Genomic DNA, 16,872 nt, shown 5'->3' with positions numbered 1-16,872 from the left:
TGTCTTGGAGGAAGGTGGCTCTTTTGTGCTTCTTCCAAGGACCTAGCTACTATATGAAGTCCAAAGCCAGCTTTTATAACTACTTGTATGAATGTAAGTACAAGTATGCATGAGAGTGTTTGTCAGGAAAGGGTGGGAGGAGGGAAGATGGAAGGTGGGTGTTCCTTGGCTCAAACCTTGCTATAGAAGTTGGTGTGATACCCTTAGACTTGAGCAAACATTTCCACATATATGCAGAGGTGAAGTTTCAATGACTTCCCCTGAAGAAGAGGAGTGACAGCTGGACCACGTGCAAAAGAATGAAGAAGGATCAATACCTCACATCATATATAAAAACCAATTCCAAATGGATCAAGGAGCCATATGTAAGAACTAAAACCATAAAACTCTTAAAAGCAAACATAAGGGCATTGCTACAGGGCTTAGTTTTTAACAATCAGATATGACACCAAAAGCACGAGCAAGCAGCAGAAGACAAAATAAATAAATGAGATCGCATCAAAATTAAAAACTCTTGTTCATCAAAGGGCTTTATCAACAAAGTGAAGAGACATATTACAGACTGGGGGAAAAATTTTGGGAACCATCTATCTGATAAGGGTTTAATATCCAGAATATATGAAGAACTCCTACAACTTAACAACAAAAAGACAAAAAATCCAACAGAGAAATTGGCAAAAGACTTGAATAGATATTTCACCAAACAGAATCTATGAATGGCCAACATGCACATGAAAAGATGCTCCATGTTATTATCCACTAGGGAGAGGCAACTCAAAACCACAACGAAATATCCTCTTACCCCCACTAGAATGGCTATGATTAAAAAACAACAAAAAACAGAAAATAACAGATGTTAGTGAGCGTGTGAAATTGGAACCCTCATCTATTGCTGGTGGGAATGCAACATGGTCTAGCCGCTGTGCAAAACAGTTTAGTGGCTCCTCAAAAAGTTGAACATAGAATTACCATATGACTCAGCAATCCCAATCCTGAGTATCTACTCAAAAAGAACTGAAAACAGGAATGCAAGCAGAAACCTGTATAATAATGTTCGCTGCAGTACTATTCACAATAGCCAAAAGGTGGAAACAATCTAAATGTCCATCAACGGATGGATAAACAAAATGTGGTATGTACATACAATGGATTATTATGTAGCCATAAATTGAAATGAAGTCCTGATACATGCTACAACATGGATGAACCTTAAAAACATTATAATGAGTGAAATAAGTCAAAAAAGGACAAATACTGTATGATCTCATTTATGGAAACAGGCAAATGCACAGAGACTAAAGCTTATCAGTGGTTACCAGGGGCAGGAGGCATGGGGGAAGGGAGAGTCACTTCTTAGGGGGCACAGAGTTCATGTTAACAGTGGTAGAATAACTGGGAAAAAGACAGTAGTTAGTGACAGTTGTACAACATGATGAATGTAATCAATGTCACTGAATTATACAAGTAAAGATTATTGAATTAGTAAATGTTTTAATATATATTTTTTCCACACCAAAAAAAAAAAAAAGTCAGGGCCAAGATGGTGGAGTAGTCAGATGCTTCTTGTGGTCCCTCTTACAACAAAGACCCGAGAAAACATGTGACTCGATCATATATGACAATCTAGGAACTCTGAACATCAAAGACAAAGTTGAGAGATTGGACTGAGTGGCTGGGGGAGGGAGAGACGGTTCAGAAGCAGTGAGGAGGTGCCAGACCTGACCTGCCCAGCACCCTGCAGGCTGGATCGGCTGGCACCCAGTGAGATGAGCAGTGGCGCTTGGATGGGTTTTCCACATTGGGAGAGAGCAAGTGGTGGAGAGTACGCTCAAACCTCCAGAACCAGCGAGAAGTGGCGCTCACTCGGCAAAAGATAAGTATATTCACCTAACCTACCGCGCAGATCAAAAAACCCTGCCCTTTGGGAAGTACCTCTCTCCCATTTACCTGCCTCCTCCCCGCTCTGCTCCAGGTCCTGCTGGCTTCAGTGATTTGCAAAAAACCAGAAGTAGGACCCATGGCATGCCTTAAGCCATTCTCCTGGCTTTGGAGAGGGAATAAATTAACAAAAAGGGAGGAAACAATCTGCCAGCATGCTTAAGCCAGGAACTCAGGGCAGGCACAGTCCTATTGCCTAGGCACAGGCATAAGGGGTCCAAGGACTCTGAATGCCCTTCACCCCTGCGTAGGCCTGTGTGGGCCCAATTCAACAGTGTAGGTCCTCATTACCACAGTACAACAGGGTATATACCTGAAGCCTATTTTCATCTGTATCAGCAATAAGGGGGAGTGGCAGATTCGTGACATTTGACACTGCCTTGCCCATTAAGCAAGATCGTCACCTACCCACATGAGGGGCCTGAGGGCTAGTGACTCCACCCACGCCACCTAGCCACCTGCTACAGGGGGCCAAGAATAAGTGGTGCCTCCCAGTCCTTACAGCCAACAGCATTGGGTGCCCATAGTTCAGCTGCAAAACCCACCTACCTACGTGCTCTAGGGAACACGGACAAGCCTTCCACCCAGACACTCAGGGGCAGCCATCAGCCCCCTGCCTTGTTCAGCGCATGACCCACTACAGCAGCCAGATACCTGTGCCTACTCCAATTACCCAAGCCTGTCTAGGACTGTAGGTGAGAGCCTGCACCACACACTTGGTGAGCAATGACCTGGACACCTAAGCTGAATCCACACAAGAAAAGTAAAGGGACTCCTGGGCTCACATACCTAGTAACAGCTCTAACCACTTGGTGACAGAATGTGAGAGCTTCAAAGGTGCCAATAATCAAACTAGCTCACATAAGTAGCCTATTTGGGCATATCAAAACAAACAAGAAGCTAGGACACAGTAAGCAAACATAAAATCAATGAATATAATAAATTATCAATGGCTCAGAGACAACAATCAATATCAAATCACATAAAGAGGCAGACCATGATGGCCTCAGCAAGCAACCAAAACAAAGAATCAAGAAACCTTCCAGAGAAAGAGAACTACTTGGAACTACTGGAAGTAGAATTCAAAAGATTAATATACAGAGCTCCTCAAGAGATCAGAAAGGAGATCAGGCAAAATGCAGAAAAAACCAAGGAACACACAGACAAAGCAATATAGGAACTTAAGAAGGTTATACAAGAGCAAAATGACAAATTTAACATGCTGCAACAATCCATAGAGAGACAGCAAACAGAAATCCAAGAGATGAACAATAAAATTTCAGACTTAGACAACTCAATATAAAGTCATAGGAGCAGAATTGAGGCAATGGAAGTGAGACTGAAGATAAAGCACTTGACATCAACTTATTTGAGGAAAAATCAGATAAAAGAATTTTAAAAAGTGAAGAAATTCTAAGAATTATGTAGGAATCTATCAAGAGGAATAACCTATGAGTGACTGGCATACCAGAACAGGGGGGATAACAGAAAATACAGAAAGAATTGTTGAAGATTTGTTGGAGAAAACTTCCCTAATATCGTGAAAGATGAGAAGATATCTATCCAAGATGCTCATCAAACCCCACAGAAGGTAGATCCCAAAAGAAAGACACCAAGACATATTATAATCAAACTTGCCAAAACCAAAGTTACAGAGAGAATTTTAAAAGTGGCTAGGTATGAATGAAAAGTCATCTACAAAGGAGAGTCAATAAGACTAAGCTTGAACTACGCAGCAGAAACCATGGAGGCAAGAAGGCAACAGGATGAAATATATAAAGCCTTGAAGGAAAAAAAATTACCAGCCAAGAATTCTATATACAGCAAAATGGTCTCTCAAATATGATGGTGAAATTAGGGTATTTCTAGATAAACAGAAGTTTAGGGAATTTGCAAAAACCAAACCAAAATTACAAAAAATACTAAAGGGAGTCCTCTGGTTAGAAAATCAATAACATCAGATAACAACCCAAGAGTAGAACACAGGGCAGAACAACCAGATATCAAACCAGATACGGAAGTCACAAAAATAATTCAAAGCTGTAACACTGAAAATAGGGGAACAGAGATGTCAATATGTACAAGATGACAACATTAAAATAAACACGAGGGACTAAAAAATGTAGTCACAGATTTTTCATATGGAGAGGAAGTCAAGGCAATATAAAGAAATAAAAGACTGGTTTAAACTTAGAAAAATAGGGGTAAATATTAATGAAATCACAAAGGAAACTACCAATCCTACACATCAAAATAAAAAACAAGAAAAACATAAAGACTCAGCAAATACAAAATCAACAACGATGAAAAGAAAATACATAAAGAAAAACTACTCAGCACAGAAGGTTAAGTGGAACAAAGAAACTGTCAACAACACACAAAAAAGACATCAAAATGACAGCACTAAACTCATACCTATCAATAATTACACTGAATGTAAATGGACTAAATGTACTAATAAAGAGACAGAGAGTGGCAGATTGGATTGAAAAACACGATCCATCTACATGCTGCCTACAAGAGACACACTTTAGACTTAAAGACACAAACAGGCTAAAACTCAAAGGATGGAAAAAAATATATCAAGCAAACAACACTCAAAAAAGAGCAGGAGTGGCAATATTAATCTCTGAAAAAATAGACTTTAAAGCAAAATCCACCACAAAGGATAAGGAAGGACACTATATAATGATTAAAGGGTCAATACAGCAGGAGGACATAACCGTAATAAATACTTACGTACCCAATGACAGGGCTTCAAAATACATAAAATGAACTCCAACAGCATTGGAAAGAGAAACAGACAGCTCCACAATAATAGTAGCAGACTTGAACACATCACTTTTGGTGAAGAATAGAACCTTCAGAAAGAAGCTCAATAAAGACACATAAGATCTAAATGCCATAATCAACCAACTTGATCTCATAGACATACACAGAACACCCCACCCAACAGCAGCCAAGTATACTTTCTTTTCCAATGCACATGGAACTTTCTCCAGAATAGACCACATTTTAGGCCATAAAGCAAGCCTTAACAAAATCCAAAGCACTGAAATATTACAAAGCATCTTTTCTGACCATAAAGCCATAAAAGTAGAAATCAATAACAGAAAAAGCAAGGAAAAAAAATCAAATTCATGGAAACTGAACAACACCTTGCTCAAAAACTACTGGGTTACAGAGGAAATTAAGGATCAAATAAAGAAATTCACAGAATCAAATGAGAATGAAAACACATCCTACCAGAACCTTTGGGACACAGCAAAAGCAGTGCTCAGGTCAGTTTATAGCAATAAATGCACACACCCAAAAAGAAGAAAGAGCCAAAATCAAAACATTAACCCTACAACTTGAAAAAATAGAAAGAGAGCAGCAAAAGAAGCCCTCAGGCACCAGAAGAAAGCAAATAATAAAAATTAGAGAATAGAAAAACAATTGAAAGAGTTAACAAGACCAAAAGTTGGTTCTTTGAATAGATCAACAAAATTGATAAACCTTTGGCCAAACTGACAAAAGAAAAACAGTAGAGGAAGCAAATAACCTCAACAAGAAATGAGATAGGAGATATCACAACAGACCTAACTGAAATTAAAAGAATCATACTATGAAAAATTGTACTCCAACAAATTTGAAAACCTAGAGGAAATGGACAAATTTCTAGAAACACACTACCTACCTAAACTAACACAAACAAAGGTAGAACTGAATAAACCTATAATATAAGAGCTTGAAAAGGGAATTTAAAGACTCTCAACAACAACAACAAAAAAAGCCCTGGCCCTGATAGCTTCACTGGAGAATTCTACCAAACTTTCAGAGAAGAGTTAACACCACTACTACTAAAGGTATTTCAGAGCATAGAAAAGGATGGAATACTCCTGAACTCATTCTATGAAGCCAGCATAACCCTGATGCCAAAACCAGGTAAAGACACCACAAAAAAAGAAAATTACAAAGCAATATCCCTTATGAACATAGATGCAAAAATTCTCAACAAAATTCTAGCCAATAGAATTCAGCAACGTATCAAAAAAATAATTCACTATGATCAAGTGGGATTTATACCAGCTGTGCAGGGATGGTTCAACATTAGAGACTGGAACACTTATACACTGCTGGTGGGAATGTAAAATGGTACAACCACTTTGGAAATCAATTTGGTGCTTCCTTAAAAAGCTAGAAGTACCATATGATCCAGCAATCCCACTCTTTGGAATATACCTAGAGAAATAAGAGCCATCACATGAATAGATATATGAACACCCATGTTCACTGCAGCCCTGTTCACAATAGCAAAAGGATGGAAACGACCTGGGTGCCCAGCAACAGACAAATGGATAAAGAAATTATGGTATATTCACACAATGGAATACCATGCAACAATAAAGAACAACGATGAATCCACGAAACATAACATGGATGAACCTGAAAGGCATTATGTTGAGTGAAATTAGTCAGTCGCAAAAGGACAAATATTGTATGAGACCACTATTATAGGAACTCAATAAAAGGTTTAAACATAGAAGAGAAAGTTCTTTGATGGTTACAAGGGTGGAGAGGAAGGGAGAGAGAACTCACTAACTAGACAAGAATTATCTTATGTGAAGTGAAGGACAATACACAATACAGGGGAAACCCGCACAACTGGCCTAAACTAAAAGCTAAGAAGTTTCCTGAACACAACTAAACACGCTGAGGGACAGAGTAGCAGGGGTAGGGGTCCAGGGACCATGGTTTCAGGGGACATCTAGGTCAATTGGCATAACAAAGTTTATTATGAAAATGCTCTGCATTCCTCTTTGGTGAGTGGCGTCTGGGGTCTTAAAAGCTTGCAAGCGGCCATCTAAGATACATCAATTGGTCCCAACCACCTAGAGTAAAGGAGAATGAAGAACACAAAGGACGCAAGGAAAATATTAGCCCAAGAGCAGAAAGGGCCACGTAAACCAGAGACTGCATCAGCCTGAGACCAGAAGAACTAGATGGTGCCCGGCTACCACCAATGACCGCCCTGACAGGGAACACAACACAGAGTTCCTGACGTAGCAGGAAAAAAGTGGAGTGCAGAACTCAAATTCTAGTAGAAACACCAGACTTAAACGTCTGACTGAGACTGGAGGAATCCCGGAAGCCATGACCCCTGGACTCTCTGTTAAACCAGAACTAAAACCATTCCTGAAGCCAACTATTCAGACAAAGATTAGAATGGACTATAAGACATAAAATGATACTCATGAAGAGTGTGTTTAGTTCAAGTCGATACACGAGACTAAATAGGTAGCTCCTGTCTGGAGGCGAGACGAGAAGGTAGAAAGGGACTGGATCTGGTTGAATGGACTCCGGGAATCCGGGGTTGAAAGGAGGAGTGTGCTGTCACATTACAGGGATAACCACTATGGTTACATAACAATATGTGTATAAATTTTTGTATGAGAAACTAACTTGAGCTGTAAACTTTCACAAAAGGCACAAGAAAAAAAAAAGAACGTTACAAGAAGAAAATACAGACAGAATTAAAGGAGTAAACAAGACAAAAAAGAGTGCCAGCTGGGCTGGCAGAGAACAATATCAACACAAGGTTGTCTATTGGGAAAACACTCTTGTGCTGACATGTTCTGGAAGAAGCAACAAGGACCTGAGAGAGCCTTTGATAGTAACTGAAATTGATTCCTGGGCACAGTAAGTAGCAAGGGGCACACTTCCCTTTAGTGAGCACACCAATTATCTCTGGCATGCAGATCAGTATGACGTCCAGGCCCCTACCCGTCTCCTGACCCGATCCCACTTTCCCCCGACTATTAAACTGAACCATATGAAACTGTCAGTAGATGAAAAATGGTGGAATATTGGTGACTGCATATGGTTCAACCTAATACCTACCTCTGAGGATAAGGCACTTTACTTCATGACACATGACGGTCATGTCATTTCCACGTATTTCAACAACAAACTATTTGGTGTGAACTCTTCTAATTCTGTTCAGTGTTTGGGAGTCCAAATTACAGGTACAGCAACTGTTAAATGTATTCTCAAGTAAGGATTCCTACAGGAAATTTTTGAAACCCGGTTTTAAAAGGGCATAACCAGAAAAACCTAATGAACACTGAGCTGAGGAAATGTTAGCATAAAGCTTAGCTCACATTTGATAATCTGACTTACAAAGGTTTCTAAGTGTTGAGTTCATTTCCCTCTGCACAGAATATTTATAATGTGTCACTGGTGAGTGATATTTGCTGCTTCCAGATGTTGGGCTACTTCCTTAAAACAGAATTTATTTTGGTTATTAGCTTTCTATAATCAGAAGGCTGTATTATGATTTAAAGAAAAACTGAAAAGGCACACTTTGCAGAATTATTCCCGTTGTATGTTTTGCTGGGCATAATCATTTGTGAGACCTCTCTTTCTCTCCAGGACACTACCCCAGGATTTCTAAACCAGACTGGGGACAAGCTGGCAAAATCAAGCTTATCATGGAGCACCAAGTGACTTAGGGTGAGGACCACACACAAAATCCTACCAGTGTGAGGATTTCACTTTTCCTAAATTGAGAGGTTAGGACACGTGAAATCCAGGAGGGGACCTGACCAGCGGCACGGGTGAAGTACAGCGCCTTCACGCTGCCGTAAGGAGCTAGAATGGAGGAAGACGCGCTGACCTCTGGAAGGCAGTGCCTGAACTTCCGCTCCAGCCTTCGGCGCGGAGGCTCCTCAGGCTCCTCATCCAGCGATAGAGCATCCAGGTAGAGGTTCTCGCTGGCCGTGCACCTGTCCGACTCCTTCAGCTTGGAGAGTGGCCGGTCTTCAAAAGGCACGGATTCCGCGTCAGAGCAGGACCACGTTCCCATGGCGCAAGGCACACGAAGACCTCCCTGGTGGGGGAAGGGGCGAGCGCTGCCTTCTTTTTGGTCACAGAAGAAACTGCTGCCTCTCCGGGGACTGTTTTCCTTCTGCAACTGGAAAGTGGTAAAAGTGAAAATAATTAGCCTCACATTTTTCTTCGTTGCTCTCCCTAAGGCCGTATTTTCTCCACAATTTGGAATTAAACATGGGTCAACTTGAAAGACTTTGAGAGAAGCAAATGTTCTTAAAGTACTGACCTTAATTTCAAAATACAATACAAGATCGCTATACCTGTTGCTATCGAGTTGATTCTGACTAATGGTGACCTCACGCATTACAGGGTAGAACTGCTCCACAGGGTTTTCTTGGCTATACTCTTTACAGTAGCAGATTGCCAGAACTTTCTTCTGCAGTGCTGCTGGGTGAGTTTCAACCGCCAACCTTTAGGTTGGCAGCTGTTACAAATGCTTAAAAAAACCTACAGTCTTATCTGGTTAGAAAATTTATCTGGAAATAGAAACTCTTCATTAAATCACACAAGTGTAGTCAGCTCGTTTCAGCTAGAATACATGTTATCATACACAGATTTGCGTGCTATGCTCATAAAGAACTGTGCATTTATTTTTTAAACCTGATATTGTTAAACAACACGATTAGAACTCTCATTTGGAATCACCTTCCAAACTTAAGGCACACTCAGTGGAATGTCCCCTGTGATAGAAAACGTCTGAGGGTGGATCTGACTTTCCCAGCTACCCCCAAATCATGTGGAACAGGTCCTATACATAACCCAGGTCATCAAACCGAGTCACCAAACTGGGCTGTGACTGTTTGGTGTCAAAAACAACTTATGCTTTGCTTGAGAAGCTTAAAACTCAGCTGAAAAGGCAGTTAAAGACCCAACAGGACTGAAAAAATAAATAAACCACATAGGTTATAGTCACAATTTTTTTGCCTGACTAAACATGTTCCAGAAGCAGTTGTGGGGAAACACCAGGCCCATGGAATCAGCAGGACCTGAGCTGGCATTACGCTTATGTGACTCGCTGGCTGGCTGGCTGGGAGAACAACCTGAGGTCTCTCAGCTCCTCATCTGTAGAATGGGGACAACCATGCCCCTAGCACTGGCATAGCCATCAGCGTGTTGGTGAGACCACCACCCACTTCCCTTTCATCCACCCTGTTCCCTCAGGCCTTGGCCCACAGATCATGGCTTTCTGGCCTATTTTACAGCCTGGGACTAGATCCCACGGGGCATTTCAGGAGAGGAGGCAGTATAGTCACAGGGAACTGCTGAGACAGATGGGGAAGGCTGCCCTGGCTCCACTGAGCTTCACTCCGGATCTTTCCAAACATGCAGAGGAAGCATGGTCAAGACCTGAGGTCATTTCTCCTGAGCTCCATGAGTGAGGGCTTTATTACAGGACAACATGCTCATACATTTTCCTGGGTCGACTGCTCTTTTTAATGAGTGAATTATCTGAATGAGTACAGTGACATTTTGGATTTGACCTGAAGGAATAGCAGAATAAAAACCTTCAGTCATCAAGTGTTGAGACGGTGCCAGGAAATTCTACAACTCCCTTGGAAGCATATTGATTTATTTTGTAAAAGAGCATCTTTACAAACAGTACCTTGGTGTCCTAACTTAAACCTTCACTCATAAGTTGGATGTAAGTGTGGCCTATGTACAGCGAGAACAAAGCCGTGTGATGTAATGGGGACTCAAGGACGTTTACTCATCTTTAGCAGTTTCAAAGGTGGTGACTCAAGTCTCAGAGCATTAGCTCTGTTACGAAGAGATGGAGGTCCAAGCAGCTGGAGTTTAAATGTTAGCATCTGAGGCAGAATCACAGCCAATGTGAGGAGCAGACAATCGCTCTAGGCTTGAGCTCAGCCCTCTCCGCCCTCCACCCCCTCCCCAATGACACACTTCTTAGCAGTTCTCTTTTAAAGATGCTAAATGCTTTCTTTAAAAAAATGAAAAGGAAAGCTTTTTATTATCTTCATCTAATGTATGTCAGCACAATTTAGCCTCAACACATGATCATCTCCAAGCTATTTTGGGCAAGGAATTAAAATGCAAGAATCACATCTGAAGCTGTCAATGTGCTGAGAGCGTGAGTGAGGAGGGAGCAGGAGTAGCTGGAGGGGAGAGCTGGGAACAGGCCTGCGGGAGGGTGGGAGCTCAAAAATAGACCTGGGCCAGGAGCAGCTTGCACTAAAGCTGGCGAGTGTTAGGTTTCCTCAGAACGAACCGGAACGGCTTTGGCTGGAGGTCTCTGTGGTGCAGATGCCTCTGGGGAGCTGCCATTGAAGAATGGGTCCTTAAAGGATGGGGTTTCCTAGGGGAGTCACCTCAAACCACGAATCAGCACTCTACTTGGAGCCTTGCAGTCAAACAACTTTTAAGGCAAATAGAAAATCTGAAAGATCTGCATTTCAAATAATACAGGAAACAAACCCTCAAGAGCATCACCTTACCTGGCATGGTCCAAAGAGAAAAGGTCCCTCTGTAAACAGACTATGAAAGAAGTGCCTTTCAGGCTGCAAAGGTAGCTGCTTTAAGAAAGTTACTGGAAAGAGCCTAGGTTGACATATTATGAGCTTTCCTTTAATGCCCTAAGAACAGTGAGCACAGCCCAGTCCTGTCTTATCTGCAGGTCAACTGCGAACATACAGTTCCCAGGAGAAATGTAGCGTGAGCCCATAAACGTTAACCACCACCCAATGGAATATGGATTGAGACAAGAGATGCTGATAAGCTAGATGGTATGCATTACATGATCGTCACCACGCTCCCAGTCATTCATCATGTAAGATGCCTTCTGGGGCACACAAATTATGTAGGAATTTAATGACACCAGACAAGCATGAAGCATGTGTTCTGAAAGTGGAAAATGGATTTAGTGTCACTTCTTTCACCATCTGCATTAGGTTGTCACAGTCAAGGTTCTAGGCTTACCAAGTAGTCAAACATTGAAAGCATGCATTGTCAAATAGTTTCTGAAGGATGTTCAGTTACATTTCTTGTTCATCCATGGAATGTGTAGCTGAAAGTTAAATGAATGAGCAATCTATAGCTGATTTAAAAAAAAAAAAAAACAGACAAAATCTATATGCACACATACACCTCAGCCAATTTCCTGTCTTACAGAGAATGCCTATAACTGCTTTACCTAATTTCAGGATTTGGCACCTAGGTTTGTAAAACAGTCTTTAAAAACGTTGATTACTTTGGGAGAAAGGCCAGATTTATTTTTGAAAGCCACGATTGCATGTCTGAAGCATCAGTTCATTGGTAACAAATCCTCTTCTAAAAACAGCAGTGGAAATCACTGCACAAAGACTGGGCTTTGCCACAACAGATGAACGCTTGAAACTCATTTTGTGAATACATTATGCTCAGAGCCATCGAGAGGACTGAAGTCCTGAGGTGGTCACTTTGGTTGAAATGGTGCAATCCTGACAATTCAGAAATAGGATTCCACTCCTGACTACTCTAATCTTTCCAAAATATGGTATTAAGGGGAGACAACTGCTCATCCTTAGGGCATGAGCTGTTTAAAGTTGAGGATCACTGCATGTGTCTTACGCAGCTTTCCTTTATTAGAAATTCCTCATCCCCAAGAGTAAAATAAAAACGTAAATACTTGCCTAACTTACACCAAAGTGTGGCTTTCAAAATGAAGGCTGTGCCAAGACCAACAAGTCACTGCAACAGATGGACAGAGGGGACCCTAAAAGGGTCATGGCAGGGACCATGAGGGCCCCCTTGGGGTGCAGGAGGGACATACAAAGTGAAGGATCCTAGAGGGAAGGCCAAGAAGGAAGCTATCTGGTGACAAGTTGCCTGAAGTTACTTGTGACACTGGTTAACTAAAGTTGGGTATGATAAACTTGTGACTGTGTTCATAAGAATACATGCTCCTTTTACCACTACGACTTCCACATAACCACCAACCCGTTCACTGGAGCACAGACATAGGAGGGAGTTGAGTACAAAAGACTCTTCCCAAGTGCTCCATTTCCAAGCCAAACAGGAAGTGGCCAACATTCCTCTTGATAGGATTTAGGAATTTTGAAATGGAGCCATATCAAAATCAGTAAGGAGACAATTGTAACTGAACCCAGGAAGAACAAAAGTGGGTCAGCTCCTTTCAGTACTTTCTTCTTCTCAATGGTTTCTAAGCCAAAGGCACCTGGTTTTTATTTTTGTGTTTGGTTTTATCACTTAGTCCATTTTCCTTCTTCCCTCACTCTCCAACTTTAAATTTAAGCTAACCGTTGTCTTTGTACCTGCATAACAGCTACAACATCTGTGGAGAACAGAGCACATTTTTCAAAAGCCTCCCATGTACATGCATGCAGTATGAGTATTTAGAATAATCAGGTTATTTTTTCCTGCATTCAATTTTTCATTGATTAATGAATTTCTTTGAGGCCTCATGAATTTTTTAGTGTGACAGGCTGAAATAAATAACATGTATGTATGTTATGAACAGATCTGGCCAGGGAGGAATTCCAAACCTTCGATTTAATGTGAAAATTTAATGTGTGAACACTCAGGAACTACTGCAATGAAGCCAACTGTCTGACACAACACAAAGAATGATGATCTGGGCGACTCACCCCCTCCCCTCCCCCTATATTCATCTGGCTTTCAGAATCATCTGTTCAGCCAAAGAGGATGTGCTACCTCCCTTTATGGCGGTCCTATCTAATCACAGCTCAGCAATATCCACAGCAGGTGCAAACAGCAGCAAACAGCCTGACTTCCAACTCAATTCAGCAATTTCTTTACTAATGGACAACAATCCCATTCAAGCTGAAGCAGCCACTGTGACTACATCTTCATGGCACACTGAAAAGTTAGTTTGCTTTTTGGCAGGCATCACTTTATAAGACCTGAAATAACCTCAGCTTTCAAGTTCATTCTTTAAATTCCTTTAAAAAAGTTACTTCCCCCACCACTCTCCATTCCTCCCCAACAAGAGAGTTGCCTACAAACTTCGCAATGAGAAGATCTGTGTAATGGAAGGGCATGAGCCTAGGCCTCCAGTGCTAGAAATTCTAGTGTTTCCTCCTCTTCTTGTGGAAGCCCAGGAAACACACCGATGCAACAAGGACCTCACACAGCCTGATTTCTAATGTTCTGTTTCATAAATGCTCTTGATTTCCAGGTCAGTTTAGTTACCTGCACTCTCTTCCCTGTTCTCTGGTGCCTGGGGTGCCTCCGTACCTGCTCTATTCTCCACAGAAGTTCCTTCTTCTGCCGTTCCCACTCCTGCCGATCTCTGTCCAGGCGGTCAAGAAGCTCCACCTTCTCACGGCTCCAGTTCTTCTCGCTGTGATGGATCTGCCAGCGCAGGTCCATGACCAGGCCGTGACTGTCAGCAAGCAACTTCTTGTGTGCTTCCCTCTCCTTCCAAAACGCCCCTTTGCTGTCAGTGGAAGGACCTGGTTCCCCCAAGTTCTTCTCAGTCTTCTCTTCCAGCTGTCAAGGAGAAAAGACTTAGGAACTCACCCCTGGCAAGTCTTCCATTAGTACATGAAGAAAATCTTAGCACGTTTACATCTTATCCTGGAACCGTGTTTTTAAACAAAGATTTGACCAATCCCACAGAAAAAACAAATTTCACTATAAAGTCCTAATTAAGAACAGTTGATATAGTCACACAGAATGTAAAGCAGTAAGTCCATTAAGACTTGTTACGCTTCCTATGGCGTAAGCTTTTCTATTCTAAGTCACCACCATCTCTTGCTTGCACTTCTGTATAGCTCCATGAGGGCAGGTACCCTGTCTGTTCCTATATCCTTAGCCCCTACGTGGATCCTAGTGATGGAACCTAGTAGTCATCAGTAAATATTTAACAAATAAGTGAATGAAGTCACTTTCCCCAATAAATTGGTATAGTCACGTGGTACATAGAAAAATCACTAGATTTGGATACAGACTACAGTAGAGCACAGTGGCTTAGAGAATGGACTCTGAAGGCAAGCATCCTGAGTTCAAATCTTGGTTCTGTGATCTTTGGTAATTAGAATTGTTGTGAAGATTAATAGTGATAATCATTAAAAGTTCTTCACAGAGTACCTGGTACAATAATTTTGACATTCAAGAAATGTCAGCAACTATTTGTATTGAGAAGGCAAAATAATTCAATTCCTTTAATTTTGCTGTAACTCATTTTAATCAATCATCTAATGAAATTATTTAAAAACCAGCTTGTGGTTTCCAGCTTCTGCTTCCTTCTTAGGATATGGAAAGCTGAAAAGTGCATCGCTCCCATACTTATGACAACAACAACATACAGCGTAATCAATCTGAAAATTCCCAACTTTTCTTGAATATATCTAAGAGTTGAGGTCATAGGGCAACCAATTAACCCAAGCTCTAAGGATACAACTGCCTTTGAGCAGACAGGACGTAAGCACCTGCTTACCTGTAGCAGACACTGCTGAACACTATACAAGCCAGTAAGAAGAATTCAGCTAAAATTTTTAATGAATTGCTGAAGCTGAGTCTGGGCTAGGTGAGACTATAGAACCCCTGGGAGTCACACACAAGGGACACAAGGGAAATCTCACCAACTAATGAGCTCTTCTTCGGGAACCTTACCAGGTGCTCACAAGAAAGACTGGAGGAATGGCGAGTCCTAAGAAAACCACCCCTTGGTGCATGACTGGGGGAGAAGAGAAGCCCCTGAAGAAAAGGTATGAGGCCCTGCCCAGATGTTTCTCCCCTGTCTTCCCCAGGGAACAAAAGTCTTAAGCTGCTGAGGGAAGGGCAGCAAACCCTGTTGCTCTAGGGCACTGGTGAATACTCACTGCAGTTTGGAGAAGGGAGGAGAAAAATATCCTCTAATCTTAAAAGGACGGGCAGGAATACAAAATAGGCACAGGCCACTAGAGGCATCCTACATTGGGGTGGGGAAGGAAGAATCATTTAGAAATCCTCACTACTGAGACCCAGGGATACAACACCTGTCTAAGACTGAGGCCTAATCAGAACAGCAGAGAATGCCTCCCCTGTACTCCCAACTTCCTACTCTCAGACTAACAAGTGTCAAGTAACAAGAAACAGTAGTGAAGAGGAGCAAGAGTGTGGAGTGAGACCCTCTCTGAAGCATAGGTGCAAAGGGAAGCCCTAAAGCCGAGGATGGAGCAGACATTGAGAAAAATGGGCAAACTACCATAAACATAAGCTAACACTAGAAGATCCTGAAGCTTGTGGTGAACTGAGGAAAACCAGAGCAATAATACAAACCTAAACACAGCTAAACTCCCACAAAGACTGACTCAAGCCCCCTGCCCCCACTAAACGTCTAGGGCAGGGTTTGGCAAACTATGACCTGTGGGCCAAATCTAGTTTGCCATCTATTTTTCTAAGTAAAGTTTTATTATAACAAAGCCATATCCAATTGTTTATGTATTGCCTAGGACTGCTTTTGTGATATAATGACATTGTTAAGTAGTTGTGGCAGATCATATGGCCTGCAGAATATAAAATGTTTGCTCTCTGATTCTTTAAACATCTGCCAACCCGTGCCCTAGGCAAAAAACAAGTATGCCTGTTTTCAGTCATAAAACTATTTACACCAGTCTCTGCCTTATCCTATACAAGATGTCTGACTTTAAACAAAAAATTATGAGATGTACAAAGAAGCAAGGAAGAAAAAAACAGTACATTGTCAACAGACAAGGCAATCAATAGAAGTAGACTCAGATATGACACAGATGATGTAACTAAAACATTGGTTAAACATTAGGCTGCTAACCAAAAGGATGGCAGTTCAAATCCACCAGCTGCTCCTTGGAAACCCTGCGGGGCAGTTCTACTCTGTCCTATAGGGTTGCTATGAATCAGAATCGACTTGACAGCAATCAGTTTGTTTGTTTATAATTAATACATCAAAACTCTAGTGGAAATGGTGCTGGCAAAACTGGATATCCATCTGCAAAAAAAAGAAACAGGACCCATACCTCACGCTGTATACAAAAACTACTTCAAAATGGATCAAAGACCTGAATATAAAGCCTAAAACTATAAAGTTCATAGAAGAAAAAATAGGACCAACACCACAGGCCT

General features: G+C 41.6%; 1 protein-coding gene across 1 annotated transcript in view; it reads right to left on the bottom strand.

The window, feature by feature from the left end:
* Window positions 1-16,872, bottom strand: part of MTCL1 (microtubule crosslinking factor 1) — a 161,141-nt gene that overhangs the window by 13,286 nt on the left and 130,983 nt on the right. The window contains 2 exon segments of the mRNA XM_023740062.1: window positions 8,597-8,893; window positions 14,023-14,277. Of these exon segments, the coding sequence (XP_023595830.1) occupies window positions 8,597-8,893; window positions 14,023-14,277 (552 nt within the window).

Source organism: Trichechus manatus, unplaced genomic scaffold (assembly GCF_000243295.1).
Source record: "Trichechus manatus latirostris isolate Lorelei unplaced genomic scaffold, TriManLat1.0 scaffold00146, whole genome shotgun sequence".
In the NCBI taxonomy this organism is placed as follows: Eukaryota; Metazoa; Chordata; class Mammalia; order Sirenia; family Trichechidae; genus Trichechus; species Trichechus manatus.
The sequence above is the reverse complement of the archived record's forward strand: the minus strand, read 5'-3'. Positions and strand labels throughout refer to the sequence as shown.